The sequence below is a fragment of the Pseudopodoces humilis genome, chromosome 7, assembly GCF_049639895.1.
Source record: "Pseudopodoces humilis isolate 2021_Gansu_Grassland_sample_001 chromosome 7, ASM4963989v1, whole genome shotgun sequence".
Taxonomy (NCBI): Eukaryota; Metazoa; Chordata; class Aves; order Passeriformes; family Paridae; genus Pseudopodoces; species Pseudopodoces humilis.
In genome coordinates, this window is record NC_142206.1 from 50,612,139 (window position 1) to 50,636,337 (window position 24,199).

Below are 24,199 nucleotides of genomic sequence, written 5' to 3' on the forward strand. Positions count from 1 at the left end.
TTAGCGGCAGCACCCAGGGCCCTGAAGGAAAGCACTGTACAGCATGTGAGTGACTCAGCAAAGACAGAAACACAAGTAGAGAGAAAGTATTACCAGGATCACTTCAAAGTCCTGAGTAAAGAGTACAAAAGGGCTCAGTGCTTGTGTGAGTAGAGGAAGACGATGAGGAGTTCTGAAGGTGTGAATTTCTCAGATTCATCCCTCTAAGCAATCTTGAAAGGTTTGCTTCTCCACCCACCCTTCCTCAACCTGAGAGCAGGGTTCAGTTCACATACAACCTTGTGAACTGGACCCTGCAGGGTTTGAACAGTTCTAGACAAAACTGTAGCAATGGAAATTAAATGGGTGTTTTGTGATAGCTGACAAACTAGGTTACCTCCCTCCAACTGTGAAGTGCATCCACCCTACAAGGTGTGTTTCCTCCACTTTCCACACAGATCTAAGAGGGCATCCATAACACCCCAGGGCTGAGTGACCCATGCCTGGACTTTCATATCCTATTTGTAATCTAGCTGGGATACCCAGGACATGGAAGAGACAACTGGAAATCTTTTCTTATGTCTATCACGTTAAAAATGCTCTTTGATGTACTGTACCAGCCAAGCAATTTAGTCAACATGTAAAGCCCACTTCTTCTCACAGACCACACATCCTATCTTACAGATCTGACTTGGTTAAAGTTAAAACAAGTCAGAAGACAACAACCTAGAGCTGCTCAGAACATTTTTACCAAACATTCTTGACAGCTAATATGACCTGTGTTAAGAGCTGAGTTTCAGTGAAGTTTCATCAGAAAGACTGAGAAAGAGTGTGGTCCTGAGCCCCACGTTCAACTACTCTTGTCAGACTACAAACCATGTGACAGAAAAATGCTGAAATACTATTGGTACTTACCCAGAAGTCATCAGATATAAAATACTGAGTGTTTGCCTAACAAATTGAAAACAAAGCTTAATTTCTCAGTAATCTCTACATTTGGGTTTCATTCCAGTAGAAAAAAAAAACCCACAATTTCAAACCTTAATAATTTTGCAAAGTGAACATTTGCTATTTTCAATTCTTAGGATGCAAACCCTTATGAAAAACCTACAGAAATCACCATGAAGTTTCTGGTGGGTTTTACAGACTACGGTTTCATTTGTAGATCATGTGGGTTTTTTTCAGAACACTATTGCTAGTATCTGAAAAAGTGAAAGAAGATTAATTTTTCTAGGCAATTTCAAGATTTTATATCACTATGAAGTTCAGGTTTCCACAACAAAAAGCCAAGGAAGGAATATTAATAAATTAGTAACATACAGGAAACATAAAATATACATCTACAATTCCTTGAATTACAGAGACCAATCAAAGCTCAGACAACTTGGAAGCATGAGCCAACACCAATTTCTTTTTTACTCTTTGTTTTTACTCAGCAAAGTATAGTTTGTACCCTGTAGGGTGAAATTTTTATTACACTCCCTAGGGAAGAAGCACCAGCTTGCTGAAGTCACTTGTTCGCTTCTGGCTAAATCACCACTCCCTTCTTCAAGGTGAGGAGAGAGGGCAATATCACCATAAAGCACTATCGAGATCTCAACAACTTCAAGAGACTCCAAACCAGCCTCTCAGGGCTGGTAGTAAACTGCATCGCCTGAGGGAGGGTAGCAATACAATCTAGAGACTTCTTCAGGGCTGACAACTGTATCACTGCAGTCAGATGCAATTACAGAGCTGGAGCAGCCAGCAGGAAAGGGGGTTGACAGTGACCAAGAAAGTGGAAAGGCCTGGGAGAAAGCAGACCAAACATTAGTAATGCAGAGTCAGTGCCTGCATTGCTAAATCCATGCGTTACACAAAGGGCCTCCTTTGGCAACCACTGCTCAAGATGACTAACGTTCGCTCATGCTGACTTCAACGAAAATTAAGTGCCTGAGAAACTGCTACCTAGGGAGAGGAAGGGTATGTCCACATGGTACCTGGCAGGCTGACAAAGGCTCACCCTGCCTGCACTCCAGCCAGGCCAGGCACAAGCCAGCCCCAACGCAGAGGACCTGTAGCTGTGGTTAGTACAACCCCAAACCCGAGCTAACCAGCCCTGCAGAGAAACGGGGCTGGGGCTCAACATCCTCGCTCAGGCAGCTGTACAGCTTCCGCTGGAGGCTGGCTGGGGTCCAGTTTGCTTGAAGCATGGGCAGAGCAAGCTCATGTCTGCTTGCAAAATACTGTGCACACCTACCTGCACACAGACCTGACTTTCGCCCAGGAGGTTGAAGAAATGAGGAAAACTCACATAAAGCAGACATCATGGATTCTTGGCTTCTTCAAAACCTGGAGACTCGCACTCTAGAGCCAAACTTGGTTTGCCTTCTTAGCAGACTCCAGGTATTAAATACTTAATCTCAACTAAATAAAATTGATTGCATTTAAATCTTTCAGGTCCCCTCTTTTTTTTTTTTTTCTTTTTTTTTTTTAATTTATTTCATATATTCTCAATTACAGTAAAAGTTAAAACCCATTATTTGATCCAAAATGCTCCAGTATCTCCATGCCTAAGCAAGAATTGTAGATGTACATCTGTCATGCATTTCAATTCTGACTACTTTAGGCCAAAATACTCTCACCTTCTGCAAGATAATTTGATGACTGCTGACCTGGATTATGGGCCTAATCCAAACCCAAAGCAAACCACTTTCAGCAGTAAATTCATTTTATGCCTTTTGTTCATGTAGCAACGTGACCAGACCAGATTACTAGAGGCTGGGAACTTATTAACTAAGTTTGTGCCCAAGCCCTTTATTTTTTTCCTGCCTGTAAAATGGTTATACACACCTGTGAGGGCTGATTAGGAGAAACCACAAAGATGAACGATGCTACACAATCTCAGGCAAGTTGCAGCAATTTTAAGGATTATCGCTCCACTTCTAAACCACCAAAATTCTACACTTCAGAGATCAGACCAATCAAGAAGTAACACACTTTCTGACCCACATATAGCTTAAATCCTTAGAAATCTACATGTCAACATGGTGACCACTATAAGTAACAAATCTGGACACTTTACCCTGGTGCTTTCCAATCAAGCCAGATTGCTACACCCCTTTCCAAAAATAATGACTAATTAAATGACTAAGAGGGATGGGTAACTGAAAAGAAGAGGCTGCAGGAATGACACAATACTGTGAAGTATTAATTCTATCAGGGAACCTGGCACTGTATGAGTATTTTTTATCCTTTCTCTTTGAGAACAGAATGCTAACCCAGCCTGGTCATTTTATTGCATTGGGGAGGGAAATTCCTCCTTGCAGCAGGAACCACAAAGGAAAAAGTAAAGTAATCCAGTGGAGAAACAAAATGTTAAAGCAAGCCTGTGCATTAGAACTTAAAGTAGGACTGAGAAAGGTGGCAAATACAACTGCATCAGAATCTTCTCTTGCTTTTTATGGTACAAAAGATGTGAGAGAAGTGAGACAAGAGCATGGCAATTGCAAAAATGAATGGACTGTTCCAGACTTCCTCTTACTGCCCTTGTCAAAATGCCCTGTTGTCTCCTGAAATACAACTTAACAGCAGTCAAGGAGCAAGCAACCTGACCTAATGCTTCCTGAATCAATAAAAGCTGATTCTCCAGATAACTTCTATGGACTTCATCTATGTCCTTCCCTGAAAGAGTTCATTTATTCTCTCACTATTTGATCATATTTCTTCTTAGAATGGATCTCGATGGGTTCAGTTTCTCTGAACATACAAGTCTATTCACAATAATCCTGTTTGGGTTCTTGCACTGCTTGCTTTACCCACAAAAATCTTTTCCTGAGATTAAGCCTCACAAATCCCCACTGCAGCCACAGGTCACAGAGAGATGGCATGGTGTGGGCAGCAGCAAGAAAACACAGTTTTCACTGTCTTCCTACTTCATCCCTTGAACTACAAAATTACCCCTTCTGTAATGATTTGGATTTTATTGTTTATTGTTTGCTCCCTCTTCAAATTAGAAGAGATCTGGGCTCCTTGGAATGAAATGTTCTAGGTAAGTACTTTGTTGTTGTTGTTATTATCATTAAGATTATTCACAAATAGAAGTGTAAAGGTAGATTCAGAGCAAGTTCTTCTGAGGGTCATGTATTTTCCAGGCATCCATCCATGCTTTTATATAGTATTAAGGTGTGAACAGGGAAAAACCATGTACCCAGTCAGTGCTGTGTTTAAGTGGCCTGCCAATTCCAGCTAATCACCAAGTTATTTACTTCCAGTTTATTAGGCCGAAACTGCCACTAGCTGTTGGCAGCCTCTAATATATACATCTCACTTTCCTGGGGTCTCTTCAAGCACTGCTGTAATAAAAAAGCCATTTCTTCCAGTTTCAGATGCAGGAATTAACACACAGAGCACCTCACAAGGCCAAGGCAAATTCTGATCTCAGTTACAAATGTGCAACCCCATTGATTTCCAGTGGCTTAATTTGCAATGGTCTTGAGCTGCCGTACCTGAGAGCATAATTTCATCCACTGTTTTCACAGAGAGGAGTAACAGCAGTACCTCTTATATATTTGTGAGTATTTCAAACAAAGTAACAGTTGGATAAACATCAATCACTATCAATGGCCCTCAGACTCATTTACATCACATCCAATAAAACCCTGGACAAGCAATTCATCAAAAATTAGCCTAAATTATTTGCATTCATTTTTATATACTTCAGTAGCTTTTTATTATTTTTAGTATTTGAGCACCTCAGAAACTTCCACATCTCTATCCTCATAATATTCCCATCCAAGAGTGAAGAGCTGGAATTCCTTACTGAAGTGGGAGGCTTACCATGAAGAAATTAAAGAACTTCTCCAAGATCACGGGGAAAATTCAACAAAGGCCTAGATTTAAATTTTCCAAACCACAGAGAATAGGACAGGAAATGCAAGAATCTTCTCTTTATCAATGCTTTTCACTGGATAACAATAAAAACATACAGCAAATTCTCACATTCTCTCACAATATTTTTCAATGTGGATATTCCTGTTTTAGCCAGATACAGGGTCCTTACATTGAGATCACTGGGGACCCCTAGACAAGAACATTTTATTTTCTCCCACCTGTAAAGAGAGCCTGCTGTTGGTCTCCTAAAGCTGCTTTTTCCAAGGAACACTCCCTGTGCGGTGTTTTCCTTTGATTTAGATGCATGATTAAACCTTACAGCCATGCCTGCAGTTGTGTAAGGCCAACAGAGTATTTGTCCATGCAGAGCAAACATGAGATTCCTGATGCTAAGCCTGAGGTGTGCACTCAGCTATGAGCACCACGTGAAGTTCCCAACCCCATTACACCTTCCCACTGCCAACATGAGGGAGTTCCACAATTTGCCCAGGGCCAGGCACACCTTTATTCAGAGGAAAACCTGCTTAAGAAGCAGCCAGAGAAAACCAATACTTACTCATAGCACATGTGTACTTGCTCAAGTGACCACTTCCAGAAACAATAAAATACTGCAGACAAGCCCTGTCCTGCAAAAATTACACACTCACAGCTCATTCCGCAGCCTGAGTTCATTGCAATGGGGAAAGTCACCATGTCATAAAAGATACCTCCCTTTTCTTAAAGATATTTTCTCATACTCCACATAAAGATATAGAAGCAACCAGACAGGAGACCTGATAAAAAGAAATTTCAATATATATTGCTGACTGCATGGTCAGCTGTGCTCCATCCCTTGACTTCAGTCCCGACTCTTCTCCAAAGAAGTGAAGTTTGCCATGCACTACAGGGTGATCAATAATGATATCAGCTACATGAGTAACTCACCAGCTTAATTTAGGATAGTCATATTTGCACCAATTCCATTTCCTCCCTATAAGAAAATAAAAGCTAAGAAGAAGGTGGAGAAAGTAAGAGAAGTAAAGGAAGACAAAAAGCAGATTTTGTTTTTTAGTAACTTGAAAGTATGTTCTAATAGGGAGAGAGTTACCATTTATTTTGTTTTGGTCCACTTTCTGATTTCCAGTCGTTTTGTAAGATATATCAGCTGGGAATTGTTGATATCATAGCACAGTCAGGTAAATTTAGGTCAGGGAAAATCATCAAGAATAATCTGAAAGGCCAGGTTTTATACCAGTAAAGCATAGTTACTTTAACTGAAAAAGTCTCACTGCTCAGATCAGTACTGGTTTTAAAAAAAACAAAACCACCAAAACACAAATAGTTATATTTGGAATTATTGTTTTTATAGTTACACCCCAAATGAAAAAAAACAGCTTGGAAAAAACGTTCTCTTCTCTGTTATCATGTGGCTGCTGTATGTAGAGCCCCACTGGGGCTCCAGGGGAACAGAAGGTCATACTGGAAGTACTCTTCTTTGCTGTAATTTCAACATGACTACAGTACAAAAGCTGACATAGACAGAGCTCTGGGATGCCAGTACCTGTCCTTCTCCATGACTCCAAACCCTTTCTCTGTCCCTTTTTTCTTCCATCTCCCCTCCTCTCTCTCTCTCCCTCTCCTGCCATGCACACATCCCAGGTCAGCCTGATTTATCAACATCAAGGAAGAGTTATGTTGGTCTTTACATCTCCGTCTGTCCATCTGTGAAATAGCTTTCTTGTCACAGATATTACCTGAATAGCAATTTAACAAACAGTAAAAATGCAAAAGCTATTTCACACACACACACACACACACACACACAAACACACACACACACAAAAAAAAAAAAAAAAACCAACAGTGACTATATCTGTTGTTTTCTCTCTCTCTAGCTCACAGTAATACTGATAAGCATTTTAAAACTACTCGAAATTAAAAAAAAAACAAAAAAAAACCTGCTGGGATTTTTAAAAGAGGTTTTACAAAACAAGCACTCTGTTTTTTGGAAACACTGACAGTCCTACTGCCATTATCAGAATTCCCTGCCCTTGGCCAGAATGTCTCCTCTGTGCACTGGCCACTGACCTGCTGTGACACAGTGGCTGGGAAGGTGAACTCCAGCAGCCCAGAGAACACAAGAGAGCATTGCTTTTTGAAAGGGCTGCAAAGCATCTTTACTAAACTGAAGAGCCCACGCAAAAAGGGTCTGTGCCTGCTTTTATCTAAAAAGCTGTTGCACTTATTGTGTGCAGTTCACGTCAAAGTTGCCTGGATGATACAAAACCTGATCTTGTGCCCAGGTAATTTAGTCTTTTGCTGTCTGCTCTCCACAGATCTGCATGAGTTCAAGCTAGCAAACTCTGAAAAGCATTTGGCCTGGCTTGCCAGGAATGCCTGAGCACCTAGCCAGACCACCAATAGCAAAGACAGTATCAGCTTTAGTTTGGTTCTGTCGGGTGGTTTTTCAGGGGTTCAGTTCACTTCAGAATCAGCACTGTGCACACAATGCACTAGAAACTTTCCAGTCCTTGGACAATATACCAGCACTACTCCCTGAGTGAAAGCTCAGAGACAAAGTCCTTCTCAACAATTCACAGTGCCTTCCCCTGAACTGGAGTTTGTCGAGTGCTTCTGACAATTTGAGGATAACACTGTCTTGTGTACAGATATTTCACAAGCAGAGAAAAAACCTAGCTGGGATATTTTATTTGCTAACTGTTCACTCTGCTCGTGATAGGTGTGTGACTCTGAACTGTGTTTGGCATCTAACATCTCTCTTTTGATAGATAGCAGTCTCTCAGCAGCTTGCTCTCTGAGCCAGTGCAGGCAAGGAATGGGCAGCACACGTTCATCAAACTAACATCTGCTTTCAGTTCTCATTTATAGATATGGAATCCTTTCAACTGGACATTAATCATTCTCTACAGCAGCAATTAGATACTTGAGACAGATCAGAACAAATCAAATTAGCCTTATTTATTAAACAAAAAAATCCTAAGGAGTAAATAAAAAGGATGTCAGACCATCCTGTGTGTATCAACATAAAAAGGAAATTAAGATAGTGACACACAGGAATCTAAAAGCTTTCAGGTGCTATTTTCAAAGCCTCAACTGTAACCAAATAGCAGAGGGCTCTACTGCAGAATGCCTTATGGATTATATTAGCAATAAGGTATAATTGAAAGGATTATCATGAATGTAATGTTTCCCTTCCAAAAATTCCAGGAATGCAAAAATTAGTCTCATGTGCACTGCATGACTCATGTTTTTAATGCTGGAGCTTCATTTTCACTCATGAGGAATTCAGGCTCAGGGAAATGATACCACAGAAATTCTCATTCAATTGACAAAGGAAAATCTTTCTTTTGCTACAGCTAAGCAAAGCCTAGGAGAATTGTGTCGTTAGAGAGACTGTCTTGGTTTAGCTTCAGGCAATGGACATCCTGCACACCAAGAAGAGACACTGCTGTCCTTGAGGGATCAAATGGATTGCCCTGAAGAGCTCAAATTCTACAGATTTGGCTCAAACCAAGTAAAGCAGCTTCCTCTTTCTGGATTTCCCCAGCTTAATACAGCAGATAGCTTAAGCAGGCAAGGTGGGGAACCCTGCCGCATTTGCATGGAAATTAGTAGCAAAACATTTGTAAGTCACAAGGTGAATAGACTGCTCATGGGGAAGGTGCACAGCTATCCACCAAGCACCTGATATTCTCTCCCTCTTTCCTTAATCTGCTTTTTTCCAAAAGTCACTTTTATTTTTTATCAAGGAAACATTTCAACGTATTCATTAGAGATAACTAGCACTGCCTAAGTGAAGAAGAGTTCCCAACATCTAGATTACATGTATCAGCAGCATTCCAGGGCTGTCTTTTACAATGGAAGCTAAATGTTAGCAGATGAGAAGTTTCATGAAAGAATATGTTGGAGAACAGGAAACAGGGTTTTGCCATCCAAAACCAAAATGATCCTCATCTGCTGGTGCCACAGATCGTAAAGCTGATCATCTGCTCTCATCCAGAAAGCCCCATCCCACGCTGGGCTGCCTTTGCTGCTGGAGAGCACTAGGGTGGGACAAGCAGGTCTGGAGGAAATGTGATTCTGCTGCACGCCTTGGAAAGCTGTGCTGCTTTATCGCCTTTGTTCTCAGCATCTGTTCAGGGTGTCCATGGGTGGGATGCATGGGAAGGAGGAAGACACTTTTTCCAATGAACCTACATCCAGAGCCACTCATGCTGATCCTTCAATCTCCCTTCCTCAACTCTACATACACCTGACTAATAACAGCAGAGATACCATCTGGGGTTAGCTCATTATGTGTTTATTACTCCTTTGTTTACTTCTTCATAAATATGAGCTGTTGCTACCTGTGTGAGCCTGTGCATCCAGCCCAGTTCTGGTGAGCCTTAAAAGCCCCAAATTGAAAATAGCCTAAAGATGTGAGAAATCACAGCCAGCATCACCACCAGTTAGCCAAGGTATGGAAAGAGAACATCGCAACATGCAACATGAAGGCTTGGGTTTATATTTAAGATTTCCTGGCTCGAAGGTACCATGTTAGGTGGTTAGATGTGGTTATAAATGGAAGCACCTGCTGACATTAATCACAGTAATTTGGCAATGTGGCTACCAATGCAAAATTACAAAAGGGATAGGCACCTTGAAAACCTAAGTCCAGTTTATCATTGGCCAGATCAATTATCAGACAGAGAGAATAACTTTCCTCTGTGCTCTGTGATCTCATGAAAATGGAGATCTGATGAAGAGAGGGAGGAAGGGACCATGTTTTTTTTATTTGACTGGATTTTTCATTTGGTTCAATGTAACTTTAAGAAATATTAATCTGCTCCTTCATTTAATTTCATCTGTACCACTGGCCAAGAGAAATGCACTAATTTATAAGTTGAAGCAAGCCTTGAGATAATGTCACCCACCATTCATCCAAATTTGTCACTAGCATCCCATTAAAGCCATAATTATTTTTTAATTAAAACTAAGGAAGCTGGCATGTGTGTGCCTACTTTATACATCTGTTATGGGTTAAAATAGCTTTTAAAAAATGTTTCTTTAGACCGCAGTCTTTTGTGGCCATGGCCAATGCCAAAGAAAACGCAAACTTGCTTATTTTCTCCATGGGGCGCAACACTGCCTATGTGTGCCTGAACAGATTCGACTGGCCGTGAAAAGAATTCTAAATAAAACACAAACATGGAATTTGGCAACGCCACAGAAGCGAGCTTAAGACTAATTCCAGCATGCGGACGGCTCTCACACAGCAAGTCTGGCTCCACTATAAATGAAACCAGGCTCTGTAAAATCGCCAGTAAAGTTTGAGTTAGGATTTAAAGAGACAGCACTCTTATTCCAAGGTTTAAGGGGGAAAAACACACACGTGCAGGCACACACACACATACCCCAGCTTATTAAGGAAATTCATGCTGGCTCAGTAAGTCTGTACGTTGAAAACTGTGTTTATTTTCAGCAGTCATTTCCATTTTAAAAAATGTGAAGTTAAAAAAAAAAACCACTAAAAAGAACAATTTCACTTTAGACTTGTGTTTTAGAAAAAAAGTGGAGTAATTATGACTTCAGGGACCGTTGGTAGTGATAGCAATGAATGAAGGACTGACCTGATGGAAAAATTGAAATGTTATATATAAAATAAAAAATAAATATGAACGTCTAGGGCAGAGCAGGGGAAGGGAAAGGTGCAGATGGGCAGAAGCTCCATGGACAGGGTGGACCTGGGACACAGAGCGTCCTGTTCCCATCAGACAGCCAGCAAGCAGGATGGTGACTCACTGAGACTTGCTGGGAGGGAGCTATATGCAATACAGCTCCATGCTGCTGTGTAGATGGAGAAATCTAAGCCTGGGGCAATGAAATCCCCTGGGAAATACCTCCCCAGCAGTGCCAGCCAGTCCCAGAGAGCAAAGACATCTGTGAAGAAAGACTGAGGAGAAAGTGAAAAACAGCTTTCGCTCATCTTTACCTATTAAGGAGAATGCAAATTTAAGAAATCTCAGTTTAAAATCACAAGACACAGCCTGACAAACTTAGACAGGAAGGGCAAGGAGCAAATTATTTAAGCAGTAATGGTACTGTCTCCCACACCCTTGCCCTCCCTTACAGGTCTGGATGATACCAGGTCACTGAGTTAAAATTATATCTCAAGTGCCCACCTCATGCTCTGACCATTGGGTTTTTTCCTCAAAAAGGAAGAGCAGAAGGGAAGATTTGCTGGGTAGACAGCTCTAAATATGGGAAGAGCTCAGACATTTATGAGTGTGCTCAACTGCACTAATGAACAGTGACAGTGGTGATAGAGGCAGGGGCAGCATGGATGCAGCTCTCACAGCACTCTTCATGGAAAATGGGAAGGGAAAGTGTGAAGGAAATTGGGAAGGAGTTTACACCAATCTCACAGGATTGTTTTACAACTATTCTATGTATCTATTGATAATGATAATGAAGTGTTTGGTTTCAATAGACTGTGGCGCTTTTAAGATTCTACCTCAAATTTACAGTGGAGGAATTAGTTCCATTTGAAAAGAAAACAAAAATAGAGAAAGACTGATGTTTTTTGAATCAGGTTTTACAGGAAGGTAAAGTTACTCACTAGTCTTGTACTCACTGTATGTCCACACCGGTCCTGTTCCTAGTTTAATAAACAGTTCATACATTTTTATGAAGGATTTGGATTAATCAATCCATAAACACTCAGATCTAATTTTTGGACATACTTTATATTATAAGCCTGTCTGTGCCACAATAAATTAACTTCCTGTCTCCCTATTCAACCAGAAGGGATGAAAAATAACCCAAAACTCTGTTAGAAGATGCAAACTGAAAAAAATAATTCCCCTGCAGGCAGGAGGCACTGGTGCTATACTGAGGTCTTACGAGATTCCATGAATTTTTGGGTTTTACTCTCATCACCATGGACAGTTTTAAATTATATGTATTCCCCAACAACATTTTGACTCTTGCTTAAATCTTGTACATCCTGGAATTCCACAGACCATGTTCACAGCTGGCAGAACAGTATAACAGCACTGAAGTCAGAAACACCTCACAGGAAGATGCTCAGCCAAGCATCCCTAGGCAGCCCCTAACCCATCTCTCAGTGGACTGCTGGCATGGCACAGCACACCCTGGGAGCTCCACGTTTGTCACGCAGCCGTGGAAGAGAGGTAAGGATCAGGTTTAGATCCGTGTCTCACATGAAGTAATCTAGGTCAATACAGGACATGTAAAGAGACAGTCTGACACACAGGAAGGATGGGATACTCCTCTCACATTACCAAGGGGATGTACTGAAAATAATACATTTACAGTTGGCTTAAAATAGCCAGGTGTCGTTTAAACAAGAATTAAAGCTGCAGGTATGTTGTGCAAACCAGCTCTTCTCTACCCAGAGGCCCTTTATGTTAATAGCAAAGACAGTAATTTAGAAAGCACCATTTCACAGCACAATTGCAGTGACTGTCTCCCCATCTCCTTGCTTAGTGCCTGCATTAACCTCATTCCTGAAGTCCCAGGACCTCTGACTCATACAGCTGAATTCATAAAAAATGCAAGCCTATGCTATGTGGGATTTTTGCCTGCTTCCTTCCAAGTGTGTGTTTTAGTGTCTCATTGAACCTGGCTTACCCAGCCCGTGCTATGGCGAGTTACATCAGCTGGAACGGGGGCCGAGAGAAATGGCTTGATTAAAGACAAAAACAAGAGGAAAATAAAGTTACAAAAGGCATGTAACATATACTAGGCTACCAGATTTCTGTATGTACTGCAAAAATGCTTAGAAAAAGCCCCTCCAAAAGAAGGCAATCAGCATAAAAAGGTATGTTGCTAACAGTTGCTCAGCTGTTTACTGCTCAGTGGAAAGAAGGACCGACATGCAGAACACAGGAACCCAGTGGGGCACACACAAGGTGCATCAGCATGGCTTCTTTGACTCAAAACCCATTCTGAGCATAAAGCATCCCATCTGAGCATAGAACCCTTCCTTTTATCTATTTTTATGAAGCATACAGAAAACAAAAAAGCAGAGGTCCTCTGAATTAGCCTTGGTGGGACACATGGTAATTTTTTTGCAGTTCTCTGGCCTAAACCTGAGCTACCCCAGGAATAAATTAAACAATTCTTCTAAAATAAATAAAATAAAATTAAGTGATTTCACTGCAAAATGTACACATCTCATTGTTCCCTCCACCTTTCCCACTCTGGCTTGTGAACTAAAGAGCAGTTCTCATGACAGCTACCTACGCCATACACCATAGCTTGCCCTACTTCCTTTGACACTGAGCATTATATTTGTGCATGAGAGATTTATCTCTGTTCTCACAAATTGAACAGGCCAATTCACTTCCTGGCTCAGAACACAAACACATCCGCACAATTCTGACAGAAAGCGAGAAGAAAAGTGATGAGAAAAAGCTACTGCTGAAGGGGCAGGAGGAAACTCCATCCTGAATATGCCAGGTGAGGCTGTACAAGTGAACTGTTTAGCATATGTTATGTACAAATGAATGGCAATTTGCTGAGAGAAAGAAAGAATAATTACAAACATTTATGCCTTGTGCACGTGAATAAAATAAAAAAAATAAATCATCTTTTAGGAAGCTGGTGCATTGCCCAACCAAAAGGCAAGGCACCTGACAAGCACTACCCCTAATTTTGTCGCTTTTTAGGTGATTGCTTCCTTCCTTCTCTTCCTGCAGTTGATTTCTTCTCTTTTAGAAAGTGTTCACCAAGAGGCATTCAACTCTCTGAAAATGGATGGGAAAACAGCAGCAGCAGGGAAGAGGCTGGTCCCATTCTGCAAACCATCCCTGGCTGTCACTCCGCTGCAGGAACATGAAAGCCATTCCCATCCCTTTGCTGAGCATGGACACACACCACGCTACAACTTCAAAAAGAGGTCTGCTCCTCCTTCAGTCAGCCAAGGTGGTTCTGGACACAGTGGCTGCTGAGAGTTGTGGCGGTGCCCAAACCTTTCCTACTGTGCCTAATTAAAGTAATCTTCACTTATGCTGGTGTCTTGTAGAAAGTACTGCCATGCAAAAGGAAGACCCCAATTTGTCTGTGTCTTCTGTCAGAGCAGCACAAACCGTGTCATCAGTGGTGCCTCTTTGTAATCAAGCTATTCTTTCCCTTCCAAACTATCAGTGCTCCCAAATGTTTAATGAATCAAGGGTTTTAAAAGGGGGCTATTACTATTGGGAGCAACAAGAGACAACAAGGCACAAGAAAGAGGCCCTGCAATGAAAAAAAAAAAAAACATGTTAAATGAGATAGAACAGAAATGTCCTTCCCTTGCATTCCCATAAGTTCCCTTTTTGCCTCATCTCCCACCTGATAACACCAAAGCCTGTTTGTGCTTTAACAAATATGGATCTGTTGCTGTGTGCTCCCCTGGTCCTTACCTATACTCTGAAGTCACCTCTCCTAATTCAGCCATCACTCAGCAAACTCCAAAAGGACATAAATTCATTCATTCATTCCAATAAGCAAATTATAAAATCCCCTTCATCCATCTTGTTCCTATATTTTTAAATTTGATTGTGGCCAGAGAATTGCTAGCTGGGAATTACCCTTCCCCCACTCACACATACACCCTTTAAAAATGCAAAATCTAGCCCTCTATTTCAATATTTCTGATGTCAGTGACCGGTGTCAGCTCTCCCCATACAGTAACTGCTTTAAAGCGCTGCATACAGCACTGCATTAAAAATTAATTACACATGCTATTTTATTGATAGTGCATAATGTAATGAGCACCAGCTGTGCTAAACATCCAAACTCCTTTTTAAGACAGCTATAAAAAAAGAAAGAAACTGCACTTCCAAATGCTTCTCCTGTCAGAGGAGAAAAACAGCAACATCTTGGATGGATTTGAAACAGGATTCTTTGATTTAGCTCTCCATTTGGAGCGTTTGAAGAGTTCAGACTCTCAGGCTCAGTGTAGTGGTATGCGATTGAGTTAACTCTCTCAACGTTGGAACCATTGTCCTTACTGCAGGCAACGTTGCCTTGAACCTTTTAGTCCCAAGACTACCAGATTCAGTTCCACCCATTAATATCGCAATTAAGGGCTTTTCTTTTTTCCCGGGATGTCTGGAAATGGCAAGCATCCGCTTTAAAGCACCTTTAAATATCACTATTGCTCCTGCTGGTTCTTAACTTGACATAATTAGGACTTACAAAGTTATAGTGATCAGCCATCTGTCTAGAACAAAGCCACAGCCATGCTCACATTGCCAGCGACCCTGCCCCATGCAGCACTCTCATTTTAGTCACCTCTTTGCAATTTTAAGGTCTCTTCGCTGCCTCTTGACAAACACACCATTCAGTCAAAAAAACCAGTCTGTGTTAGATCCACCTATTTTGAGTTTGGATCTGATTTTAGTATCTAGTGAGACAGGGAGCTGCATAGACAGCAGGTCACATATGATTTTAATACTTGGATAGATGAATGAACACAGAGATTGATAGATAGGTGTAAAGATGGATGTGTGCACTCAAACTGATGCATTACTCTTTTTAGTGTATACATCTTTCACACATCCCTGTACTCTGTAAGTACTGTCCACAAAGTCAATTCTACTATAGCATGCATTAAATATTTCACTAAAATAAATAAATACGTGTACCATGACTCATAGGGACATCTTTCCTGAATGTTAGCCAGTATTTTATACAAACCTCTTCTTTATGCAGCAAAATGAAAAGATACATTTACAAAGACTCTCAGGGAAACTATAGGCCTTTGTCTGTCCTCTGACACTTACACCAAATTCCTCTTTCTCCTCTCAAATAAAGCACCCAGGGCTGAAGAAAAATCAATTTTTTTGCACCTTTTTTGATTTTTTTTTAAATTATTTTTTTTTGAGACTCTACTCAGCAAAAAATGAGGAGTAAAGTATCAGCCATTGTCCTGGGACCCGATGAGTTAGAAGGTTTGTGCTGGATGAGTTTGCATTCTCTGCTCTGATTACTGTTTTGTTTTCCATTGATCCTCCTGTGTTAATAAAACCCAGTCTGGAGTGAACAAAAGCTTGCTTCTTGTTCAAGTAAGAAATGTGCTGAGTGCATACCATATCATTAACATAAAAGTTTTTGAAATAATACTTCTTTCTAGACAGACTGTATTAATTGCATCAAGCTTTTTACAGCAGGGTGGTCTAATCTAGCTCTTTTCATTGGCTGACTCCAGTTATAAAACCAACATAAAATGAATACAGTGATGGAGGAAAAAGTATTCTTTTAAAACCTATGATTTAGTTACAGGGACTGCTTTTATCTTTACTGTCACCTTAACCTCTGCCAAGAAAACACCAGACTAGTTAAATGAAGCAGTAAGTAGAATTTCAGTAGCCAAGTAAATTGATATTAGCTTTACAAGATGACTGTGATTTTCAGAATGTCCTAATGACTAACACAGCTGATTCCTTGAATTAGCAGGAGCTTGTTCCTCTCTTCCGAGATACGGCCCCATGCCTTCCTCTATTTTAGACCTTAAATTTCACAGCCCTGTCCATTAATCACTGCTGTCCATGCCCACTTGCTGTTTTCATACATGCAACTAAGTATCATAATTGCTTTCCACCTCCTTCCATCAGCCTACATGTGGGAAGGAAGCAGTTTCACTGTTAGATGAATATATGTGTATTGGACAGATTTAATTATCTTTACAGGGCTATATAAAACCCTCATTTGTAGGCCCAGGTCCAAAAAAATTGGACTAGGTATATATCAGAATGTAAGCACAGGGGATAAATTATTCCTGTGCCATTACGATCCCCTTTGTCTTATGCTGATTACAATCCTCTTCCTGAGGCTTTTGCACCATAGTATCTTCAAGGCAGAGACTTTTTTTCTTTGGAGAACACACTGTAAAGTGCCATGCACTTCTGCACTGAGATTTTCAATGCTCATTTCTCGTTAACTTTAATGGGAAATGGGCATCCAAATCTCTTAGGCAGCTTTGACAATTTAAGCCTTAATGTACAATATTAATAAATCAGCATCATAAAAAGAGCCTTATGAAGATGTATTGTGAAAAAATAGCCCCACAAAAAGCATTGCAGTATATGTGTGCATGCACACAGGCATATACTTTTCTTTACATAATTATGTCTCTCAACAATCATTTGCATGTCTCTGTTATGCAAAAAAAAAAAAAACTGTGTGTTTTACAGTTACTCTGAGCAGTTGCAATTCATTGAAATGAAATAAAAAGCACGCTCAAAAAAAGCACCCTAATCTGGCAAGGGGTAAAGCAAAATGAATGCTTTGCCCATTTATATTTTAGATCCAAGCTACACAACCCTGTGAATTTCATCACTCTATTCCAACTTCTAATTAAATAGGCACTAAAAACATTAGAACGGGAGAACCCAATTCAACTGACAAAAGCTTCTGGGGCAAAATATATAAAAAAATAAATACACTGAGAGAGACTGAACCAGTGGTAGAGAATTTTTTTTTAAGTCACATGAAAAAACATGGACTTTTACTTGCAAATTCCTCATCCTGGGGTGCCTTGAACACAAAGAATTGAACAAAGACAGAGAGGACCACGATCAGCACCGGCTGAGCAGCACAGTGGACATCCAAGCAGACCTCCCAGCACTATTTGCTGTGATTGAAACTATCAGCAGCACGTTTTCTAAAGATCGCTAACAGCTCTGGATGAGGCAGCACGACTTCCTCTGTGCATGACTGAACACTACTCGGCATCTCACATAATCATTCTTATCGAGGTCGGAGATTTCCAAATGCAGTTTTCACACATGTGTACCCCAAATCCCACCAGCAGACAGACATTTGGATTCTCCAGCACGGACGGCTGTGAGGGGCTCTTGAGGGCCTGGTTTGTGAGTGCCCAGCAAAGCTTTTGGAGTACCTGCAACTTCAAGCCATCAGAGTCTCAGTCTGCTTGAGAACTGCATGGAAAATCTCCAGGTCCTGAATTAAATAAATGCTGAAAAACAGGAAAGGTAAGAAATGATGAAGGATGAGGGGAGGCGGGAACTGCTGATGGCTTTTGTTCAAAGAGGTAGCCAATTCCTCAGAAGCAAGAACAGGGCTGACAGAATAAAAGGCTAATCAAGTCAGAGAGACAAGTTGATCTCTAAAGCTGGAGCAAGTGACTGTTGTAAATGTCTGTATTAAAAAAGAGGGCACAATGCAGGGACTGTCACTAGATTATTAATCAACACAAAGAACTCACTTTTCTATCATTTCCACAAAACATTTTGGGTAACAGAAAGAACCCATAACCCTTGCTGTGGGGTTTAAGCCATGCCTAGGCTTGTGTACAGTGAATACTATGGGAGCTAAGAAAGGGTTAAGTAGAAATAATCTTTTTCAAGGGAAGAAAATGTTTCTTTCAAGCAGACCTTGACCAACTAGTGTCATAAACATGTAGCATGCACTTTGATAAAACCCATTCTCTAAGTGTCGCAGACTGCAGCAGTAATTACAGGAAGCCATGATAACAGGTCTCCCTCTCCACAGAGCTGGCATCACTCTCCCAGCAAACAGGCAATTCCAAAAACTCACAGCACAGAACTCCAAAGTGAGAACTCCAAGTATGCAAAGTACAAAAGCCTCACCTTCCCCACATTCTTTAATGAGTTATTCCTTCCTTCCTTTTCTATTTTTAGGTGCACTTGCTTCCATTCCCACTAGCTGCTGGCATCAGAAGCAAGAGGGAACCAGGGTATCCAGTTCAGTGGTACAATTATGTGCCTCCCAAAGGCATGCACGTGCATACTGCACCAGGGAAGACAGAGGACAGCAAAACATGAGACCAGTTCCAGTTTGGTTTACTGGTTGCTGGGAGAAAAGAAGGCAGAGAAGCTTTCTGACTTTCTGATCCAACGCTCACCATTTTTAAGAGCCTGTCTCGACATCCGTCTGTGGTGGCCAGTTGGTCAGTCTGCCGAGGCTGATGAAGCAGAATTTGATTAAAACAGCATCCCCTGCCACACTGCATGCAGCAGCTTGGATAGAAAATTTAACCAGACCCCGGATATACTGATGGCATCTGATCACACAGCACATTGCTACAAGCCCAGAGCCTGTGCGCCAGTGCAAGCGGATGGGTGCAGGCTGAGCATCTTCCAGGCAGCACAGGAGCCTTCTCAGTGTGCCCTGAGCTTCACCCAGGATCTACAAAGCACCCTGAAGAGAGCTCTTAGCCTCCTCGTGAGAATATTTTATCTTTCAAGACCCAGGGTTTCCAAGATACAAATTTAAATTCCTTGCAAAACTTTGTATCTCACCTTATCACATCAATGAGAGATGTACAGGAACATTCTCATGAGATACAGCATACTGTAGCCAAGTGGTAGTGGAAGGAAAAAGCAAGCACAACAAAGTTTTGCCAGCTTCGGGGGGGAAATGAGGAACCATTTCCCAAAGGCTTTACTCCTGACAGTCATTGCTGTCTCTCTGAATCCTTTGGTCCTCACACTTCACTTATCCAGCATCATTTAGGGAGCTCCTTATTAAACTACATGCACATTATCATGAATGAGAGCTGTGGGGTTTGGCCCGCCACAGAGAGAGTCCATAAACATTTGTGGATTTTGCCGCATCTGTATTTTCTTTTAAACCCTCCCCATTTTCACCTCACCAGCCCACAGTTCAGCACAGACCAAGCCTTGCAACTGAGCCATGCTCAGAAACACCCACTGATTTCAAAGAGATCACTGGGTCTGAAATGATGGGGTCTGGTGACAATATGTCTGTGTTCTCTTTGGCTAGTTTGGTGTGCCTTCATTTTCACATCACTTTCCCCTCCTCGTGGTGATAAAAGTCAGGCATCCAAAAGGAATAAAGGAAAAGAAAAACTGATGGGGTAAGAGGCCAGGGATGCATGGTGAGTTACCAAGGAGCATTTTCTCAAAGCAAGGGAGAAAACAGCATGGAGCACATACATCCTGCGTGCACATGGATGCGGAGGAGAGCCTTTAATATGAATGATTGAGGAGGAAGGGCAAAAAAGAAGGAAATAAAAATACCTCAGATGTTAAATGTTATCCAATTAAGCTTAAAATAAACAGCCTAGAGAGATGAAATCTTGATACTGGGGTATCACATTCTGCAAGGAGTCTCAGACATTTGTTCACAACATGGCACAAACGGCCCGGCAGTGGCCGCAGGTGACAACTGAGGGTGGGCAGGCAGGAGGGGAGGGATGAGGAAATGGAGGGAGTCGCATGCCCTTTCCCACTCCCCATCCTCTTCCAGGGTGGAGAGGGAAGCAGGAAGGGAAGTGGGGGAGGAAGGAGGGTTAGGGCATTTTCTCTGCCTTCCCCATGCGACCCAGCAAAGGCAGCTCTCCCACAGCAAAGACGACATCACTTGGCAGCACTACTGACCTTCAGATAGCAACAAAAAAAAAAGTATTTCTATTACCTGACAACTGACAATGACATCCAAATGTGCCTGACGTCTCAGTCTGAATCTCAGTCTGAGTCCCGCCAACTGAGACTGCACGTGCACCACAGCAGGGCAGGCTAAGGCAGGGCGGGAGGGAGGCCAGTGCGCGGAGAGGTGACGTGATCACGGATGTGTGAGGGTGGGAGGAGGCAGCTATGGGAGCCCCCGGCAGGTTTGCAGGCCTGGACGGCCCTGGAGAAAAAACAATAGAAAAAACTGTCAGTCGGATCTAAGTTTGAAGGGACAGAGGAGGCATCAAACAAGCGAAGTGGGGCCTGGCTGCCTAACGCACAACACGCTTGGTCTGAACCCCTCTCTGGGTCCAGCTGAGGCTGGCGGGCTCACGCTGGCTGGGGGAAGAATAAGAAGAGACCTGGAGGACCTGCAAACCCAGGCTGAGGGCCTGTGTGGGCATGGAGTGGGGTGAGGGTGGGGGATGGCCAGCCCTGGCACTGAGCAGAGCCAGAGGCGGCGGATGTCGCCACCAGCGCTTGCTCAGGGACCAAATCAAAAGGGGGATAATTGTTTTATGGCTGTGTTAATGCACTGAGCCGACAAAAAACTGGGCAGGCTTTCTGCCGAGCCACTGCTGAAGTGGGCTCCACACACCAGCCCGGACAAAGTGCGGTGACTTAGAGCTCAAATGGCTTCAGTGAGGTGCCAGGAGCCGAGCTCCCAGAAGGAAGCCTTGGCGGCCATGCGCTGCCTTCCCGCTTGAGCTGCAGCCAGTTGTGCATTTTGCATGCCCCGATTATGCAGGCTGATTCCCTACTGAGCCTGCGAGGAAGGGAACAACCTTTTTCCTGGTAGCTAAAAGATGATATTGTAACCTCCAACCTTATTATTTGTTTTTAACCCCTCTAGGAATCACCTGCCATTTAAAAGCTGCATTTAAGAGTTTTCTCCTGCTTCACTGGAAATGCTTGCTCCTCCTGGCACTAGTCCAAACTGAACTCTGTAGCTTTGAAAAACTAAGATACAAGTCTTAAATATCAACATACACCTGCACAAATACAGACACACAGACACACACAGAATCATTTAGGAGTCACGTTTTTGACTGGCACAAATTAGCAGAATTTAATGGAAAGCTGAGTGAACGGCACCACTTTCCATCCATTGGGAATCCCAACCCCTCCATTTCAAATGATTCCTGCCACTTAGTTATTAACTAAAGGGTAGCTACTAATCAAGGCCAGTTTCAAAATGAATATATGTGGTGGAGTAGCTGCCATTAAAAAGTTGGCATTTGCCAACAGCTACCACACAGTGGTAGATCAGAAACCACAGTTTCCCCCTGTTTTTAGATCAGGAAATATGTGTGCTAATTGTGGGGCACCTTCTCTCAAATACTTTCTTTCTAAATGGTGGCATCTCTGGCTGTGCATGCGTGTGCACCTTGCAGATGGATGCAAACATCATGGCAGCAAGCAGAAATATTTATCTGTGTTCCCTCCAACCCTAGAAAAAACATTTCCTAAAGGAACCTACACTGTGGCAGCAAGGAATAATATTTATTCATGCTCCTTCTGACCCTAAACATGCAACATTTTTCAAGGGAGTCTCTCCACCTTGAGAGCCCCTATTTGGAAACCAGGCCTGCATGTTGATCTGACAGCTACACATGTGAGGCAAATGGGGATACTTCATCCTTGGCACAGGATCCAGCACTCCAGTCTGCAAGGACTGCATTTGATTTTGGCGTTTATCTTAAATGGCTAAGAGACCACCAGTGCAAAACATTTGTGTGAAGCTTTTGCCAAAACCACAAGTGAAGAGTCTAAATTCCCTGTGTAAATACTTGAGCTTCAAGCATTGAGGATAAAATTTGTGCTGTTTTGTGAGGACTGGTTTTAAATAGAAGCCATCTCTGTGGCTTGTGGGACAGGGAAGGACTTTTTTTTTATTTTGGGGGCTCTGTTGTTTGACTTTTGTAACTCTTTGATCTCTCTGGAAGTACTATACAAGCAGGTATCTGCTATCCAGATCATACCTACATTGCATTTCTGGCAATGTGCATGTGAAAACTGATGCTGGACATGAATTCTCTGTGTGTAGGCACTACTCTACTCCAACTGTAACAAATATGAATAACGTTTGCTTTTTTCATGGAATAAGGAAAGAATAATACACATTCCCTCCAATGACTTAACAATTGTATCTTATATTCCTAATATAATAAAAACTGCTAGGCTGTGTTGAGCTGCCTGGGTGCCTGTCCTTGCTTGGAAATCTGTGAGCTTGACATGGGGATTTAGAGTAGAAGCACAGGGCAGCTACATCTCAAGTTACACTGAGATGTGTCTGTGGTCTCACCATGACTAAGGGCACAGGTCTTGCAGTCACTTGGCCCTCTATGTATCATGATGCCTTACTATGGGTTTTGAAGGAGATTATCACACAGAGAAGCTATATGAAGCCCACCAAATGCATCATCTGACTCCACTGCATAGGGCTTCAATGTGGAGGTCCATGGGCCCTGGCACACAACACTGCCCTGAGAGTAATGGCCTCCTCTCAAGCCCTGGTGTGTCCCACACTCCATTGGCAATGAATTTAACGCACTGTGCACAGCCCTGAGGTGTGAGAGATGCAAAAAATTGCATCTCCCAGATCTTACTCAGCACATCTCTAGTGTGGAAAGGGAATAAATAAAGGTCTCAAATAGGAGGTTTGTCACCATCTGGTCAAAGCCATCCTCTAAGAGCCTCCCAACAGTGCTACTGGGGGCAAAACAGCAATCTGTTTTAAAAAGGTACCTAACAATTTTACCAGAAGCACTGTATGAACCAGATGCCAGTCAGTGGATGGAACTGAAACTGTCACTCAGAAGTTCTTTTTTTTTGTCCTCATCCTGGAGAAGAGAGGCTTTAGGGATACCTTATAGCAGCCTTCTAGTACCTGAAGGGGGATGACAAAGGAGACAGTAAGAGACTTTTTACAGGACATGTGATGATAGGACAAGAGACAATAGAATTAAACTGACCGAGGTAGGTGTAGATTAGGTTTTAGAAAGAAATCCTTTACTGTGAGGGTGGTGAGAGACTGGAAGAAGTTGCCCAGAGAATTGTGCTCAAGACCAGGTTGGATGGGTCTTCAAGGTGTCCCTTACCATAGCAGGGGCATCTGTTCCAACACAAATCATTCTATGATTCTGTGATTTGATGTAAATTTGAGGAAATCTAAAAATTGCTTTCCTAGTATCACTAAAGAATGGATTGGTAGAGAGAAGAAGAGTGGACCAAGAGAGACTCTGGCAGATGATCAGGGATTACCACCAGCATTCCCAAGTCCAGCACTAAGAGACAAATATTGTGCAGTTGCCAGACCAGGAGACTTAAGTCTGCCCCTACAAGCAAAGTTAAATCAAGTGATTCCTCCTCTCTACTGCCACTTCAAGGTTTACTTCTTTTTTACTAATCAGGACAGTCCTACAGAATCAGATCAAGTGGAAAATCACAAAGATGGAAATCATATCCAGCGGCCTCAAGAAAAGGCAGGGAGGAAAGGAGGGCTCCACCATTAGGTATATGATACCTCTTCATAGCTATAGGAAAAATAACACTTGTGTTCAAAAACACTCAGATTGCATTTGCTAGGAACATATTCCCATTTCATCTAGCTCCTCTCTGTGGGATCCTATGTGTGATTATTATCCCATAAAGGTCTTTTTAAAGCTGAAAATGAAGATGAAGGATCTTCAACTTAACTGTCAGAGGTGACAGACAAACACAAAATAACAAAGATATAAAGAGAGACAGAGAGACAGCTGGGATAGATAGATAGATAGATAGATAGATAGATAGATAGATAGATAGATAGATAGATAGATAGATAGATAGATAGATAGATAGATAGATAGAAAGAAATAAAGAATCTTAAAGTGGTGCTGAGAGATTTTTGCTCAGCCCAC

The 24,199-nt window shown here is 42.0% G+C and overlaps 1 protein-coding gene across 4 annotated transcripts in view; it reads right to left on the reverse strand.

The window, feature by feature from the left end:
- BCL11B (BCL11 transcription factor B) overlaps window positions 1–24,199 on the reverse strand; it is a 91,085-nt gene that overhangs the window by 28,337 nt on the left and 38,549 nt on the right. For 2 of the 4 annotated variants that reach the window (XM_005520145.3, XM_005520144.3), the window contains exon 3: window positions 20,263–20,478. The exons of the other annotated variants lie outside the window; for them this stretch is intronic. In XM_005520145.3, the coding sequence (XP_005520202.1) occupies window positions 20,263–20,478 (216 nt within the window). The remainder of the gene's footprint in view (window positions 1–20,262; window positions 20,479–24,199) is intronic. 4 annotated transcript variants of the gene reach the window in all.